This window comes from Macrobrachium rosenbergii, chromosome 28, assembly GCF_040412425.1.
Source record: "Macrobrachium rosenbergii isolate ZJJX-2024 chromosome 28, ASM4041242v1, whole genome shotgun sequence".
Lineage (NCBI taxonomy): Eukaryota > Metazoa > Arthropoda > Malacostraca > Decapoda > Palaemonidae > Macrobrachium > Macrobrachium rosenbergii.
Window position 1 is genome coordinate 17,730,604 of NC_089768.1, and position 19,019 is coordinate 17,749,622.

Consider the following 19,019-nt stretch of genomic DNA (forward strand, 5'->3'; position numbering starts at 1 on the left):
AGAGAGAGAGAGAGAGAGAGAGAGAGAGAGAGAGAGAGAGAGAGAGAGAGAGAGAGAGAGAGAGAGAGAGAGACATCACTGGATACAGGAGGCATATTACCTAGATGATTTATAATCCCGGCTAACAGCCACTCCCAAATACCAATAACGATTAGGCCCAGAAGATCCCAACACCTCCAGGACCGATTTTGTCACCAACCCATGACCAGCAAAATGCAGCTGAATAACCGATCTGGCAACTGTACATCCACTGCCCTACCACTGGTTGCTATATATATATATATAACCATGTACTTGCATGTCCTTTCATTCACTCTTTGAAAATAATCGCCTGAGCGTGTTTGAAATGTCAAGAGGTAAGAAAACTGAAATGACATGAAAATTTTTTATGTCCTTTGGAAATCTGATACACCAGCTACTCGCTGATGAAAAGATGTTAAGAAGAGTAGAGAAGACTATATAAATTGAATGCCATAGAAACAGCCATTATTTTCAATAATAACAACAATAATGATAATACAGTAATAATATTTGCCTTCATTACTAACTTCAACATTAACTTGGCTTGAAGCAGTCGCATATAGGATAATAGTGCTACCCTTCTTTGATGTATATATTTCACGATGCAATCTCTGCTTTAACATTTCAATCCTAAAATATTACCATGAAATTTCTGGGATTCTTAAACACAATTTACAGCTTCTTTAATTTTGGATTTGGGCAGAATTTTTTAAGTGCTTCTCCATCCTTGTTCTTTCCTAAAGTATAGTCTCTCAACACACCACCATGACCAATGATCTTGTTCAAATATGCCCATGCTAGTCTCTTCCCACTAGTCTTGTTTTACCTTTGCACACTGCAATTCTTCTGCTATATCTGATATCGACTCATAACATTCATGTGTCTATTTCAAATTGTTTCCATTTGCATGCCATCTTTCCAATGAACATTTCAACCTTCACTTTCCTTTCATTTATTCTTTCCCTTTTAATTTATCCGTGTTTCCATTTTGGACCAGTATTCCAACTATATTTTAAATACAAGAATAAATTTTGTACCAGGATGATGATGAAATTATCCCTACAGCTGCAAGATCCAACTAAATGAAAACAGCTACTCTGATTAGGATATAATCAAAGCCTTGCACTTAAAAAATGAACTTTTCTATGGTACCTGTAAAAATGCATATGAAAATCAATTTCACCATTCATCATACCAGATTTATTTTTCTTAAATGAAAATTTAAACTCTCTTAACTTAATTAAGATACAATGAAAATAACAGATCTACTGGTACTGGCTCACATTCAAGTACAATATGAAAAATTCTTCTATTAAACTTGAAATTTGCTTTAACATGAGAATTTAAAATTCCTCATTCCTTATGCAAAAGGAAACGACTTTAGTGTGTGGTTAACACTATACGCCCATCCAAAAACAATAATGCTGAGAATAAAAATAATGATACTGATGTAATCAAATGTTGCTTGTCCAAGAGATTTATTATAATGCAGTCTTTCTGTCAACACACATACAGTACCTTAAAGTCTGTTCTGATATCATGGATACAGTCATAAAGGTCAACGAAAAATTCTATGAAGTTAAAGAACATGGAATATATGTGCTCTCCTTCCTTTCCGAGTCTGTTTCCAAATTAATTGAGTAAATTTCATAATTTTTAATTTTCTACAATTAAACCTTCTTTATCAAGAGAAACATTAATGACCCTTGCTGTTGTGATGAAAATTTAAGAAGTCACTTACATCTGAGAAACCTGTAGTCTCTATTTTATGCTAATTAATGCCCATATGCATGTTTATGATAATAAATTAATGTTCTACTTTACCCCTAAGAGACAGATAACAACAAAAACCCCAGGCCTAAGGTTTGGAGATTACTTTAAAACTATAAAAAAAATCACATCAAAGATACTATATTGTCCTTTTCTATTTGTAATTTAGACTGCACTCTAAAGATACTGATAGCTCTAAATGCAAATATTCCTAATTACAATCGGGTCTCTTTTCTGATGACTATCACAGGCTAAAAGGAGCTGCGTATTTTGTACACAGTGTACCTATATATGTATTATCTTTCAAGTTATAAAATCCATTTCTATATCTGCCTTCCCTATAAACAGGATTTACTCTTTCATTATCTTAATATTACATTTTCTGCCTTGTTTATTTCAATTTCTATGAAATTTAGGTAATGCTTCTAGATGGAAGTAAGTCGAATGGGCTGTAAGTCTGGAATAATTTTAAAATTGCTGATACTGCAATGCATGTACAGTACTGTACAGTACTTATAAAACCTACCACAGTTCTCTGATTGTCTTACATCATCATAATCTTACTAAGGAATCAATGAGCTTCTGGTATATATGTAAGGTTGCTTGCAGAACAAATTTTCACGTCTTTAATACCTTTTATCAGTGGCCACTTTCAAACGTAGATGAATTCACCCGATTTTAAATATTGTTTAGTTACTGTGTACACATTCATTCCAAAAAGTTGACCATTAACAACCCAAGTTTGAGATGTTTACACATCTTTGTCACACTACATCATTACAGTATTAATTAACATGAACTTAAAAATATAAAACCAACTTGTATGCAAAGGCTTGTGCAAGATTTTGAACTGATTAGGTACTTTAAAATTCCTCCTTTAATTTTTCTCACATAATGATCTTTCTGCACTGTTACTTTGTGCTCCTACCCACATAAGAACAAGCAAGAATGAATTATGTATAATAATGGAAAGTAAAGAATGCATTATGTCCTGTAAGTAACTCATTTCACTTGCATCAACTTGGAAAATGAGCCAATGAAATTACATCACTATCACAGATGAGTGCTACACTCTACCTGTTGCATCAAGAACATTGCTACCCCATTCATACAGAAACCTTAATGCTATGAAAACCTTAATGTAATAAAACCTATAAAGTTTGTTTTGTATGTAAAATGACACCCTCAGTAGAAAGGCCCAGTGTAACTCCCTTGCTGACTGGTGAAAGACTGAAAAAGAAAATTGCTGATTAACTTTTCCTAGTAATAAACTATTATCTTAAAAATGTCTAATGATGATAACTTTGATTACCAAGCAATAACTAATTTGTAATTAAATATAATGTATATTTCCAAAGTGAATATATGACCAAACCAAAAATTAAAATCAAATGACTTCTACTGATATAGTAATAGCAAGCTCTAACAGAATAAATATACTTAGACTAACATATAATTTGTGTATAACAAGCAAAAAAACAAAAACAATTAAAACAAGAGACAAAAAGTAAACAATGAAAATACTGTGCATATTTATGTATATATACACAATACAGTATATATACAAACACACATAAACAATAAGCTACCTTAAAGAGATAGTTCTTACCTAGAGAACTTACAGTTCCCAAATACTAGCCACAATTAATTTTGAGAGTGATACAACAGACTAAAAATACAATGAGCTGGGCATATACAAATGGATATCCATAATGCTAGACACATCAAGTTTCTTCATAAACACATATACCTCCTTAAATCAGAGCTTGCATACAGCAATCTCCTTAGAGTAAACTTGCATACAAACACAAAATTCTGAAGCATTTTTATATTTCATTATGAAACAATCTTTTATGAAAAAAAATCAATATAAACCAGTTATCTATGATATAGCCCATTTCAAGGATCAAGAAAATCCCAGGCACAACAGTCCTTGGCAGAAAAAAGATAGGTGGTAGATCGCAGCCCTGTGCATGCACTCTTAGATCCTCCAGTCCTCAGCACCCTCACTTCTTGTGTGGTATGGCTAATTAGCTGTTATAAATCAGTGGAGTTGGAGGCAGACACTGATTATAACTAATGGGTTGGAATAGAAAAATAATTGGCTTTGAAAAATCAGATCTGATTCACAACACACCCATTACACTGCTAATAATAAGGCCTGAATTGCAATTCATGCATAAGAGAACCATATGGCTAAAGGTGAAAAGTAAGAACTTACAATACTTGTAAGTCCTAAAATTAATTAATTTATCCATCTTAGTGTTGCATCCCTAGAAAAAGCTTGCTTGTATGTTTGGATTTCTACGTTACCACCAGACACTGGACTAATAACAAGAGCTAGCTAAGAGGAAGAGAGGAGATAGCTCTGACTTCGTGTATAAGTACTTAAACTTGCAATGCTTAGGCAGATCACACCTTACTTAATATGTCACCAGAAAGCTTAACTGTATCAAAGCACAGTTGTATCCCTTCCAATTGTTTCCTGAAGAAGGAAATAGCAGGTATGAACCTTCCTGGAGATCAAGGAACTTGGAAAATACAACGCTGTGAAAGAATGGATGGTGAAAAGATTACCAGCTTACTTTAGGTTACCTAGGGTTCATCTTCATCTCTCCTAAACCTATGTCTGGGCATGCTGAAAATGGAGTGTGCTGAAATGAGACATATGTGGAGATGAAGATTCTCCTCAAATCTTCATTGCTGCCCTAGTGGTTGTTGAGTCCAGCTTGCTTAATAAAGTTCTTTACCATCTCTTGGGAAAAAATCAAAATGACAGGAACAAATTATAAGTGAAGAGGAGATCTCTAAGGTCTATGGCAGATAACAAATCCAGCATCTCTGTCAGAGTCAAGACTTCTACTGATAATGGCATGTGCTAGACTGTAGATAATCATGGGCAGGAATAAGACCACAGCTAGCACTAATGAAGCCATCAACACTTGGCCTTTGATGCCATCTCTGACTTCTTGGCCCTAGCCACTAACCCTTAAATGCCGAGCCTCTATTTACAAAAACGTCTCCCGTATGCGGCGTTCGATGAGTTAGCGCCAAGCGGAAAAAAGTTTTTTCAAAAATCACAGCACGCTTAGTTTTTAAGATTAAGAGTTCATTTTTGGCTCATTTTTTTTGTCATTGCCTGAAGTTTAGTATGCAACCATCAGAAATGAAAAAAATATCATTATCATATATAAATATTGAAATATATGACAGGGCAAAAAAAATTTTTCATATATAATTTTATACAATTCACGCTGTGAGCAAAACGGTTAAAGCTAACAGGTTATTTTGTTTTTCTTTGTATTGTACACTAAATTGCGATGATTTTGGTATATAACAAATTGTAAACGATCAAAGCAACACAGAGAAAATATTATCACAAAATGATGCATGAATTCGTAAAGCGCGGACGTAAAAAAATGTTTTTTTCGAAAATTCACCATAAATCGAAATATTGTGCTAGAGACTTCCCGTTTGTTGAAAAATGAAGCTAATTGATTGAATATTACTAGACTGTAAGTGTTTTAGCTTACAATTGCAGTTTTCGACCATTTCAGTCGAGTTAAAGTTGACCGAAAGTCAAATTTTTTCTATTTATCGTGATTTATATGAAAATATTTCAAAACTGATAAAAGCTACAACCATGAGTTATTTTCTGTTGTATTGTACATGAAATTGCACACATTTTCATATATAAAACTTTATGTAACGACTAATATAAAATAGTGCAAATATTACGACAACGTGACGAAAGAATTTCTGAGATGTTCGGCCGAGTTACCGCACAGACGTAAGGAAAATGTTTTTTTCAAAAATTCACCATAAATCGAAATATTGTGCTAGAGACTTCCAATTTATTTCAAAATGAAGGTAAACGATTGAATATTACTAGAATGTAAGAGTTTTAGCTTACAATTGCGTCTGTTGACCATTTCGGTCGAGTTAAAGTTGACCGAAGGTTGAAATTTTGGCAGTTATCGTGATTTATGTGAAAATATTTCAAAACTGATAAAAGCTACAACCATGAGCTATATTCTGTTGTATTCTACATGAAATTGCGCACATTTTCATATATAAAACTTTATGTAACAACTAATGTAAAACGATGCAAACATTACGACAACGTGACGAAAGAATTTCTGAGATGTTCGGCCGAGTTACCACGCACAGACGTAAGGAAAAAATTTTTTTTTTTCAGAAATTCACCATAAATCGAAATATTGTGCTAGAGACTTCCAGTTTGTTGCAAAATGAAGGTACATGATTGAATATTACTAGAATGTAAGAGTTTTAGCTTATAATTGCGTTTTTTGACCATTTCGGTCGAGTTAAAGTTGACCGAAGGTTGAAATTTTGACAGTTATCGTGATTTATATGAAAATATTTCAAAACTGATAAAAGCTACAACCATGAGTTATTTTCTGTTGTATTCTACATGAAATTGCGCACATTTCCATATATAAAACTTTATGTAACGACTAATATAAAAGGGTGCAAACATTACGACAACGTGATGAAAGAATTTCTGGCGCGGACGTAAGGAAAAAGTTTTTTTCAAAAATTCACCATAAATCGAAATATTGTGCTAGAGACTTCCAATTGGTTGCAAAATGAAGGTAAATGATTGGTTATTACTAGAATGTAAGTGTTTTAGCTTACAATTGCGTTTTTTTACCATTTCGGTCGAGTCAAAGTTGACCGAAGGTTGAAATTTTGGCAGTTATCGTGGTTTATATGAAAATATTTCCAAACTGATAAAAATTGCGCACATTTTCATATATAAAACTTTATGTAACAGCTAATATAGAACAGTGCAAAAATTACGACAAAATGACGAAAGAATTTCTGAAATTTTCGGCCGAGTTACAGCACGGGCGTAAGAAAAAAGTTTTTTTTAAAAATTCACCATAAATCGAAATATTGTGCTAGAGACTTCCAATTTGTTGCAAAATGAAGGTACATGATTGAATATTACTAGAATGTAAGAGTTTTAGCTTACAATTGCGTTTTTCGACCATTTTGGTCGAGTCAAAGTTGACCGAAGGTTGAAATTTTTTGTAGTCGACGTACGGTACGTCCACTTGGCACCCAACAGACAATTTAAGTTGACGTATGATACGTCCAGTAGGCGTTTAAGGGCTAATAGCATGCTGGGTGCATTAACCCTTTGTCTGACAAGTGAAAACGCATAACTGAGTGACCATATTAACTGCTGGATTTCTGCCATATACACAAAGTTACAAATTCTGAAATCCGTGCATATGTTTCCCTGGGCAAAAGCCTTGATACCTGAAGGCAGTCATCTAATTTGCATTAAGCATATACACCCAGTGAACCTCCTCAGCTTTGTATTAGTTGGGAAGAGGAGGTATGAAGCAACCATGAGTTTAAGTCTACTTGGAATCCTGTCCCGTAATCCACTGGTTACCATTTGTAAGGGTCTCTGTTGTAACACTTGTTATAAGAGAATCAAATGAAAGGAAATGGTCCTCTAACCTGAACATTTTTTTTCTGAGGCTAACAAAACCTTTCTGAGTTATTACTGACAATCTAGACCAAAAATACTGTAGGTCTATTCCAGTGCTTCACAGAATGATTCTTTGTCATGATAGGTCACAGGGTATCTACAATGCTGTTATCTAGTGCGTCCAGGAACGGATCTCCTCATGGTCCTTCTTGACTCTCAATCTCTTGGTCAGAGAGTTCCTCACTTGAAGGAAGGGGAAAGGTGAAGTGTGTTAGACTCTTCATGATCAAAGTCTCTACTAAGCCAACAAAAATTTTTTACTGCCCATTGCTTCTCTCATGAGTTTTTGAGGTCATTTCAGTGTTGCTCCTGTTACTGGTGTTGCCTTGAGTATGGTCTGGCATCTTTTGGTCAGATGATGAACTTCTACTGCAGCTTTGGTTGAGTCTACTGAAGTTGCTGTGACCCTGCTCCTGATGTTAGCTTTTAGGTATGCTGAATTACAAGGCTTTCTCAACTCTAAATCTTCATGTACCTCATGCTTGAGAGCCAATGACGTAGCTGGAATGGTGTTTCATGTACTTGGAAGGATGGGAATCATCCCTGAGGGTAGATGATGGCCCAGCTGAAGGTTAATGATGGTGTGGTTCCACATTGAGTGTCTGAGAATACTAGTTTACAATCAGACCATGTGGTAAAAATAAATGCATTATAAAGGCCAAGGTTCCTCCACAAATGTTGGGAAGGATGGAGGGTGGAAATAAGTTTCTGTGATCAATCAGTGATGGGCATCCTGCAGTCAAAACACCATTCAAACTGATGCCTGTGTTTCAATTTCTGCAGATGGCATCTACCACAGAAGCGCATGTTGAGTCTGCTAGGGTAGCACTGGAACATATCAAAACATGATACACAATTAGTAGGAGGACCAGAAGCAAAACTGCAGTATCATTCTGAGAGAAGAGTTCCTTGATCATTACCCCGCTTGCTGTCTGTGGTGAAGGGATCGTTGAACGTTGGGAGACTGCTGCTGAAGACTCCACAGCTGAAAAAAAAAAGCTAATCTCCCCAAAAGTCTTTGCTACGTCACTTGTAGAGTCTTCTGTAAGGTTGAAGTTCTGCTGGATAGTCAACCAGTCTCTCTGTTAAGTCAGCTGTCGTCAAGATTTAGCATCTAGCATGAGTCCTATTGAGAGAGCAACTACTTGAGGTTCCTGGCAACAACGTGGTTGTGTGTGCTATTGCACCTCTTGTTAGAGCACATCTTTCAGTCATTCCTGTTGGTAACAGCTACTTGATGGTTCTGGTATCAAAGTAAGTGTGTCTACCAGTGTAGTGTTCCTGTTGAAAGCATGGCTCCTGTTATAAGTACAACTACTCATTGGCCCTGGCAATTAAAAGGGTAAGTCTGTTAGTACACTGTAGCTCCTTCCAATAGTACATCCTCTGTCAGCTGTCTCCATGGGTTTGTAGTACTGCTCCTTTTGTTTGCATGATAGCTTGGTTTCTACACGATCTTAGCCTGAGGGAGGGTAGTGAGAAGGAATCCTGGATGAAATAAAAGTATAAAGCCAAGTGCTCCTTAACTGAAGCTGGAGTTGGTGAAAATGGATTGGTGCCTTGAAACTCAGTAGTGCTGTAACCAAGATCAAAACATTGTACAACTACTGTCAACTTCACAGTTCACCTTCTAGAAACAAGTCCCAGAATAGAAACCAGTTCCACTGAGAGGATGACCATCTTGTCAAGAAAACAGGTGAGACTGGAAGAAAAAACACTGGGAAGCTGAAGTGAACAATGTATCTCCATATCTCAAATATCCACATATTCCATGACCTACAAGTCTCTCCAATACCTTAGCAAAGTTGAGAAGGCAAAAAAGCAATATAAAAATTCAAATTTGGGGAAAGACTGTCAGTATTGGAAGCACAATAAATTAACCTAAAGGAGGCCCAGATTATGAATAAAATTTGAAAAAAACAAATTGAAAATGTAATTGCACTGTAAAACACCGGAAGTAAAACATGGTAAAATCTAAAGGCGAAACACAAACTAAAAAGGTAAAATACAGAATACACAGTCCAAGGATAATACAATAGGTAAAAAATATTGAAAAACTACTTGTATAAAAACAATCTGAGTTGCAAAGAAGTAATTAAAAATAAAAGAATATCAGTTTAGAAATGATGAAGATCAAAAATGAACTGTCAATGACAAGGGCATTAGCATAGTACTGCAAGTAATTTCTATCGACACAGATGAGAGTTACTGGGAATAAGCCACAGGTTTGTGCCCACTTAACCACAGCACTACCACCACATGGATCCAAATGGTACTTCATATCATTTAATCTGTTTGCATTTCTGTCTCCAGGCCAAAATTTTATAGTTTGTATTTGTGTATGAATGCAGATTGTTTACCTAACATGTTACCTTCCTTGGGATGATTTTAATCTTTGCATTAACAAGCATAACTAATTCTTTATAAACACACTTTGAGAAATACTTGAAAAAATCAAGGGTCATGTAGAAGGTTCTCTCTTTGGTACAAAGGGAACTTTGTTTCTGTAACTATACAATTAATACACCATCACTACATAAATTTGAAAAACATGATTTTGAAAACATAAACTAGCTTTTCCACATAGGTACATCAATTATAAAGTGCCCACATTTGTAATCTTGAATGTCTTCAGACTAAGTCTTTTACCTTTTACACTGATGAGGAGTGATATTCATGCATGTGCCACCTAGATCCAGAAACAGAAATAGGCTGAGATGATCCATGATCATCAAGTCTCCGGTGTTCAAGGACGACAGAAGATTAGGGAAATCCTCAGTTCATGTAGCCTATTTTTTCATCATGATGTTTGCAAGGGGACATCACCAAATGACAGCAAAAATGTGTCTTTTCCGAATAACAGCACCATTTCCTGGTAACTTCACCCCTTCAAAAGCGAACTGTTGGCTTATAGACCCATTCTTGCCAACTGGTAATAGCAAAAAACTTACACAGAACACAATCAATGATTTGAAAGGAAGTGAAGGAGATTGAAGAAGGGCAGAAAAAGCTGGTGCCTGTTTTGCAATTTCTTTTGTAGCTGAGGATGGATAATGAACAGCTGTGAATCGTGTAGAACCTACATAGCCAAAGCTGTCCCTTGGCCGTTCATCTTTAACTTCAAGTAGGCAATTATGTTAGCAGTGATAGTGGTTAGTGGCTGGTCAAAAAGTCAGTTTGTTGGGACATCCTCCAAAGTGTCCAATCTCAGTTCTACAGCCAATGCATCCCTTATTGGTTGCTGCAGATGCTGAAGGTAAAAAAATTCCCACACCCATGCCTCTTGCATAGCCCTGGTCATCACCAAAACCACTTCCTCTTGGTGTTCCACCAGCAAAAGACTGTATCTAGATCGTTTGGCATGGAGATATGTGAAATTCCACTTCAAAGAAAATAGGTACAAATATCAAACAAAAACTGTAGCTGCTGGAGGTTACCTTTTTCCACAGGCCTATCTCAACCTCAAAGAGAGGGTAACTTTGCCATTTAGCAATCAGAACTCCTGTATATGACCCTTAAATGAAGTAAATAATTTATACTTAATTGGAATACTGTAGTAAATAAACAAAAATACCATAAAAACAAAAAACATTAAATAGACAAAAAGAGTCTTTCCCATATTGGCAGAATACAGTAGATGAGTCAACAGATGAGTAATACCTTAAACGTTATGTCACTGTTCCCAGTAATGTACTTTCATTCTTCTAAAACAAACATCACTTTATTGTTAAAAAGGTTTACTGGTAAATCTTACCAGAGCAAGACTATTATAATCACCTTTGTGATACTTTTAGAAATGGTAACAATGAGCAAAATACTTTCACATTTAGCTCAAATTATCATTTTTATTTGTAATATCTTTACTGTGTGGATTTTAAGCTTTATTCTGTTTTTATGTTTTTGTATTTGTCTTACAAAATGAAACCGAGATAAAATGTTCTTCCATATTTCTCTTAATCTCCTAGTGATGTTCAGCTTTTACCTTTGTATGAAACTGAAAAACATTGTTCCACAGGCCTATGCCTGATATTATCAAAATCCTAAAATACTGCACCAGCTGTAGTTCCTTCCATTTGCATGCAATGAAACTGTTAGTCAAGAAAATTTCTGATGAAACTTGGCTAGGCAGTTCATACTGTGCTTGCAACTTTGTAATCTGTTCAAGCACGTCAACTTCAGAAATGCTAATTAAAAACTAAATCAATGAGCTTGAATGAGCTTGACAAGACATACAACAGAGTATTTTTAAAATTAATAACCTGAAAAATCTACAATAGTCAATATGCTGCACCAGCCAAAGACATGCTACTTCTATGCACTGTGAAAGTTGAATTCTTCTTTGTTTAACATGCTTTTTCCCATTTTTTGTATGGGGTAAGTACAATGCCTTCTTTTTGAAGGACTTTGATTTGGCATTGGGGTAGACCGTAGCCTCGATTGGCTGCCCTGCCTGACATCGCTTAGACCCCGGTAGCGCACGTGTACATGTATCGTACCAAGTCCCCAGCTCCCTTTCTCCCAGCAGCGAGGAGAGTTGAGAGGTTAGGTCGACAGTTTGAGACGTGAGGTGTCTTATGTTTTTAGAAGATGTTGGAGTGGCTTTGTTTGTGTGTGTGTATTAGTCTGTAACACCCATTTGCTTTTCAGCAAACCTATCCGTTGATTACATACATAATCCCGGGGTGTCTACACAGATAGCAGTGTTCGCCTCTCTGACCGGTCGGCTGCGGATTTGAACCCGTGCCACAGACCTCTATGAAGTCCAAGGCTGCTGCTCTACTGATCTGGCCATCGAAGCTCTGCACTGTGAAAGTTGAATGACTAACCAAAACAAAGCCATCAATTTGTGAAACAGATGAGACCTTTTCAAAACTTCCCCAGTCAAAATTTGGGGTGTGTCTTGTGCGTAAAGAAATACACTACAGATTTTGAGGAGGATAAAGGATGCAGCTGATATCTATGAAAAACAAAGTATTAATCACAAATCAAAGACAATTATTATAAAGTCCTACCTACAGTTGTTAAAATCATAAACAATACAAGCTTTAATGAATGCCCATAATAACAAAAGACATGAATATAAAACATACTCAGCCCTGAAAGAATAAAGAAAAGTAGCAAAAAACCTAATCTAGTGCTTCACACAAAAAAAAATAATTAAAGCTGTGCAAAGAAACCTACCACTTGGCAATAAACTAGTAACAATTTGCTAGCAGCACACAATACCAGAGATAAATCTAAATCTAACTACAAAAATGACAAATACTATGATATACCTTAATGAATGAAAAACACTTCTTAAAAAGAAAAATTCACCATAGACAATGAGCAGAAAATCAGCAGCCTTACTTACAAGTACAACCAATGCTAAAAATAACTGCATGAAGCAAAGGTCACACTTTTACACCTAACTCCTAGGAATAAGAAAGGATGGTAAATTGTCTTAATGATTACAATGAATAACAATGACTGGGGTATCAAGCAAAATATGGTGGGGACATTCTGACCGAGATTTTCAGCACTACAGAATCCCAAACAGTGAAGACAATAGTTGCTTCCTACTGGTGTATCCAGGTAGCACATGTGTGAATGACTGCTAGAGTCTGGGGGCATTCAAAATTGCGAAAGTGGTCACTACTGTATATGACTGACAAGGTTACAATTAAATAAACCAGGTACATTACACAAAAACCAACACTAATTAAGGAAAACATGAATTAACTTTAAGAGGTTAGGTAGGTTGTAAATTAAAGCACAGTTAAATATTTCGAAAAGAAGACTCTCAACATGAAGAATAATTAGCAAACAAAAATACATTTTCACAAAAATTCTCTATTAATCACAGATTACAGAAGAACTTGCCACTGGAACTACATGCATTGTGCAGAATTTTTAACTTGAAGTCATAATGAAAGCAAGACAAGCACCTCTGGTATACGTATATTAATTGTGAAAAATTCCAACTTAAGAAAAAATTTCTTATTGGATTTAGTACAAACAAACCCTAAAATGAGTACCAGACGTTACTCAAATGTTCGCTAATGGTAAATCAAAACTATTAATACAAAAAGGCTAAAGCAACATAAAAAATAAACCTTATGATGACTACATTGCACAGGCAGTCCCCGCTTATCAGCGGCATCGGTTAACAGCGTTTTGGTTTTATGACACTTGGCTAACGATGTCGGAAACCAGATTTTTGGTGCTGGTAAGTGATTTTTGGTGCTGGTAAGCAGTTTATCGGCATCAGTAGACGGTTTATCGGTGTCAGTAGGCAGTTTATTGGTGTTGGTAAGCAATTTTTGACACCAGTAAGTGGTTTATCAGCATCAGTAAGCGGTTTATCAGCGCTGATCGTTGCTTACGGTGTCGTAAACACCATTTATTACCATAATTACTATGATGTTCCGGTTATCAATGATTTTCGGTTAGCGGCGCTCAGCCAGAATGGCACCCCCTTCATTAACCTGGTACTGCCTGTACACTAAAAGCAAGAATAAATTTGGTAATGATTTCCAGTGAGACCTGAAATATACAAAACTGGTCCCTATTATGTATGAGTTGGAGGAGTATATGAAGAATGTGAATAATAGGAAGCCATGAATACTGTATAAGGGTCTAATATCTTTTGTGTACGGTTCTCTGTCCAGCACCACTTTCACACACATGCTAATTAGCCCTTTTGCAGTCAGGACACATACCTTCATGTCCTCACTCGAGATGGACCCTCATCTTTTGTGGCCAGTGATATGACCACACCTGTGAGACATGCAGTGATCCTTTGCTTGCTTAGTGGTCATGCTACAAGAGGAGGAGGTTTACAAGTATAGAAGTGATAAGCAAACCACCAATAACACATCATAATCTGCTTCAGTCTCTGTCAGTTTTTAGGTCTTCCTCCTCCATGGTCAAGGTAAAGGAGCAATAATCTTCTAGTGCTGTCACCCAGTACGGGTGATGAACCACACTTGCCATACTTGCCACACACGCTAGATGAGAAAAGGTGGGTTTTCCAAGTGTCTTGGAAGACACAGGATGGCTCAGGATGCTTGCTCACAGTACAGGAACAGGCCCAATACTAGGCAAACAGGTTATTGTGCACACTTGGTATGCATGTGTAGTCCAGAGACTATTCCCACACAGGGAGCTGGGTAATATTAGCTCTACTATGAGTGGTTCTGGCAAAACATGGATGATGAGCATCACTTATAGCCAAGAATGGCAGGTTGACCAGGTTACCAAGCTAGTTGGTGAGATCCTGTCAGCCATAATTGTAGCAAATATCACACCTGGAGGTGGCTGGGCACCAGTGCCTACCCAGTGTGGGGAAGGTGCTCACTTGAATCTTTATGGGACTTTCTATGAAAGGCCTCATTGAGACTTTGGACATCTCTTATATCCAAGAAGTGCTCACTGACTAGGGTACCAAGCTGGTTGTGAGACTCAATATTAACCCTACTTACAATGAATGAAACATCTGAAGGTGGATGGACCCTCCCCGAGCTCAACAAGGAGGAATTGAGGAGGAAAGAAAGCATGTGTGCTTCCCCTCACTGCTCCTAGCATGTATCTCAGCCTTCTCTGAGGGTTGTAGCTGTGGTCAATTTCACAGGGGCATCTTCCATGAGAAGGATGACTGCTACTGGAAGCTCAACAGCACTGAGCTACTAGCAGTTGCAGAATGCAGCAACAGCAGATAGCAGCATTCAATTTAGAAGAGTAAGTGTATTGATCAACCACCTCCCATGCACAGTCTGCTCCTTTTAGCTGAGAGGGAAGTATAAATGAGGGAGAAGTAGGGAAGTGGTCAGCGTGGAGGAGAATGGTAGGTTAACTCTTCTAGTCTATTCTCTACTAAAATCTTCACAAGACAGCAGCAAATCTACTCCTGCAACACAGTAGAACCTCGTTTGTATTCCTTTGAGGATCCAACTAAATGAAAGTCATGAAAGTCACACTTGCTACCAACCTTCATTCTTCCATTAATGATACAACATCTGCTTATGCAAAACACTCGAAACAAAAACACGTTCTGACATAACAGTCAGGAGGAGTGTAGCAAGATGTCCTAACTCCATGTCAGCCAGCTGAGGAATACTTGGGTAAAAGAATCTGGTTTGTATTCCTATGGGGAAAAACAATGTGAGTATCAAGACAAACATCTCTTGTTTGACAGTTTGCTTTCTAAAGTGCAGTATTTAAGGGTGTATTTCCATCCGTGGTCTAGAGTTCTGCTGACTTGGGCTGTGTTCACATAGGTATACAAATTGCAAGATTGGGCTATGGAAAGGGTAGTCTAGCACAGATTAAGAATGTGACAGTTCCCTTATTCACTTTTGTAATGTGCCAAGTTATTCTAAAATAGCTGAATTTCTATTTACAGATAATTTTCAGTGCAAAATATCCCAAATTCAAAAATAATGCCAAATTTTGAGGTTTTGATGAAATAAGTACTCAAGGGATGAGGGCAGACTGGAGATCCTCCACTGAGGACAGCAACTGCAAAATCTTACTCAATTGGTACATTTTTAAAGTTACAAGCTGTCTGTGGCTTGTAATTTGCTTGAGAGGATTTGATGGCAAATCTGTCCTTCAGAAGACACTCGATTGCCTTTAGCATGGGGAACTCTTCAAATGAGAGGTAGGAGGTAGAGTATTCTGTTGCTTAACAATCACCATCAAATGGTCCAGAAAGGTCTTTTTGTGACAGAAAAAGAGCCTGCTGTTCTAAAATTCATATGAAAGTACTTTTCATTTGTGGCTTTAGCACTCCTGTCATCATATCCTTCTCTTGCAAAACAGTCAGTAAATAGGTCATGGTACACAGTCTGAGGATGGAAAGAAAGCCCTTTTTTGAGATTGCTGCTCTCTAGTCACCAACTGAAACCCTTACACCACCTGTGTGGAGAAAGACTTCCTGATCTTCCTATATCTGTATAAGACTGCAAGTGACACCAACTACAGGATATTTTTATCTTGACTGGGAGTTGAGAGAGCAAACTGCTGCTCTTTTGAAACTGGATACCTATTTTCCAAAAAGAGGTGAGTGCCTTTATAACTTTCTATCCATTTCTGTGCTTTTTTAAACCCGACTGGAAGATACAATGACGTTCATTTCCAAATGAAAGTCTTACTGCACGGTAATATCATTCATCCAGTTATCCAGATACTGTAGCTCTATTTGCTATTCTGGTACATATGATTAACAATGCCAAAGTAGAATATGGTTCATGATGAGAAAATCCAAAATCTTTGAGGGTCTCTATTCCTTCTTCATCTGAAATTTGCCTCCCTTTAAAATATGACATAAGTCTACACCTCACCTCTGTTCAGTACCTTAAGGTTTGCACTGGATAACTAGGGAACTTCTGAGAATCTTTACAGTAACATTCGTTAAGTGTGAAGAGGCTATTCAAAAAGTATGCAACTCCTACTCTGCAGAGATATTTTATGGGGGCTCTTGGTATGGCCAAAACCTCCCCATCAGCAGTTCCACCAAAACCTACACAAAAACTCTGCTATCATGATTCAACACGGGTCAGTTTGTTTTCCAGGAAAAAGTTTATCATTCAAGGGTAAGAATGCTTTTTCATTTTAAACATGGCTTCTACCCTCCAACTGCATCATGCTAAGTAAGGTAAGTTCTGTGACTAGTGTTCTTGAAGGATACCTCTCTGGTATATATCATTTAACTGTAACTATCTTTAGTGGTCTCAAGAAGAGAGAAACCTGTCAGCTCCCACCCATCAAAGAAGACGTAGCAGCCGTTTCTCAACTTTCCTTTGAAGAATAAATCTCAAGTCTTCTTCAAAGCAAGATTTCCTTTGTCAGACTTTTGACAAGAAGTTGCAGTAAATTAAATTCAGGTCCTGGTCACATCAGCCCTTTCGAGCAAAACCAGCCTTTTAATAAAGTTAAATATGGAGCAAGCTAAAGAATTAGGTCCACCTTCTCCTGCCTCCCAGATAACACTCACAAGTACCATGATAGTTTTTTGGTAAATTCTGTACTGGCAGGTTACAGTAATCATTCCCTAAGAACTTTCCCTACACTCTTCTCATAATCAGTATTTTGCCCATAAAAACAATCACTTGAAATCATCTGCTGCAATTCCATAGGGTTAGTCATATCTTCATCTTCATGAAAGGAAGGCAACTTTACCTACTCTGGCCTCTCAAGCAGCTTCTAGTACTGTACAGACAACGTCAAAAGTAACAATGGTTACATTGTAACTTTGGCTCTGAATGAGCCTACCTACTTGGGTAGGGTGATCATTATTACTTTTATTACCACTAGCCAAACTGCAACCATAACTGGAAATGCAGAATGCTACAAACCTATGGACCCCAATAGGGAAGGATGCATACAATACTGTATTCTTCTTACCCAATGGTGTCATTCTAGCAATAGCTACTTCCCACTTTATTCATCTTGTCTCCTAAGCAGACATTCACCTCCATTTAGCAGTAAGCCAAAGGACTGTACTATTAATAAACACATCACATTTTCATAATTGCCTTTGTCAAGGCCCTTCTCCCTCCCCTCTGATTCAGAATTACGTTTGAAAAAAAGAATGTGGGGTTTACAACTCCAATGACTCCCTTCTAATGTGAATTACCTGTCATTCTCTCTTCAAGAATTACAGTGACATACTCTAGTGTGTATCTATATAACAAAAGTTACCATTAAAAATACTGATATGTGTATTTCCTACCAAAATTTAAGAAACACCTATATTATTTTCTAATTAAGTTTAACATGTTTTCTTGCAACCCTCCACAATACAGATGGCAAAAGATTAATGGGAAAATGCATCCTGAATTATTAAACTAATAAATTAAAAGTTACAAATCTTATATAGTTCCAGTTCCCAAAATATAAATTTATCATTCTTCTCCATACATAAAATTGTGTTAACTTCATCTCAAAGCTATGAAAAACAATGAAAGTGCTTCAAAACTACAATAGTAATAACAAAATAATTATGTAAATACATACCTTCTCAACTTACACAAAAATACTGATTACATGAGTAAAAAGCAAATTAAAACTTCAGCTATGCATTAATTTATAAACACATTTTGCATATGAAAGTTTCAAAATTATATGCATAACATACTGATAGGTTCAGGTATGCAAAACAAAAAAATCTCAAAACTACAATCTAGAAAACTACCCTGTAATCAAAACAACTGTACAACAAAAATTTAGAAGACACTAACCCTTGGCTTGACATCAGGCTTACTCACATGTGACCCAGAGCACACTACTGGGGGCGGGGGCTGGGAAGACGGGGCTGTGCGTACTGGAAATCCTGATGTGATGCTTCCGGCCTTACCACCCTGATAACAGATGGTGAAGTCTTGGTTTAATTTACATACCAATGCCACTAGCAATAACATCTGTAAAATATACAAGCTACCTCTAACCTAAATGATATACCAAGGCTATTTCCTACCTCATGACGAATGCCTTAAAAAATGTTGAGTTAAACAAGTATTCTTGCATAAATAACAAAGACACTTCTATTATGAACATGTTAAAACACAATAAAAGCAGAATAATATCTACAGACCAATAAAGTACAGCAAAAGGAATTGAAACACTGGATAAACCTATGACATTTAGTGAACACCCCCACACATTTTTATGAACCTTGAAATCACACATACCACCTAACATGCATATCATTTAATATTAT

At 36.7% G+C, this 19,019-nt stretch overlaps 1 protein-coding gene across 1 annotated transcript in view; it reads right to left on the reverse strand.

The window, feature by feature from the left end:
- Nucleotides 1-1,206: 1,206 nt before the first annotated feature.
- LOC136854093 (G protein pathway suppressor 2) overlaps nucleotides 1,207-19,019 on the reverse strand; it is a 64,750-nt gene continuing 46,937 nt past the window's right edge. The window contains 2 exon segments of the mRNA XM_067130252.1: nucleotides 1,207-3,021; nucleotides 18,541-18,660. Coding sequence (XP_066986353.1) covers nucleotides 2,977-3,021; nucleotides 18,541-18,660 — 165 coding nt within the window. The 3' untranslated portion in view covers nucleotides 1,207-2,976.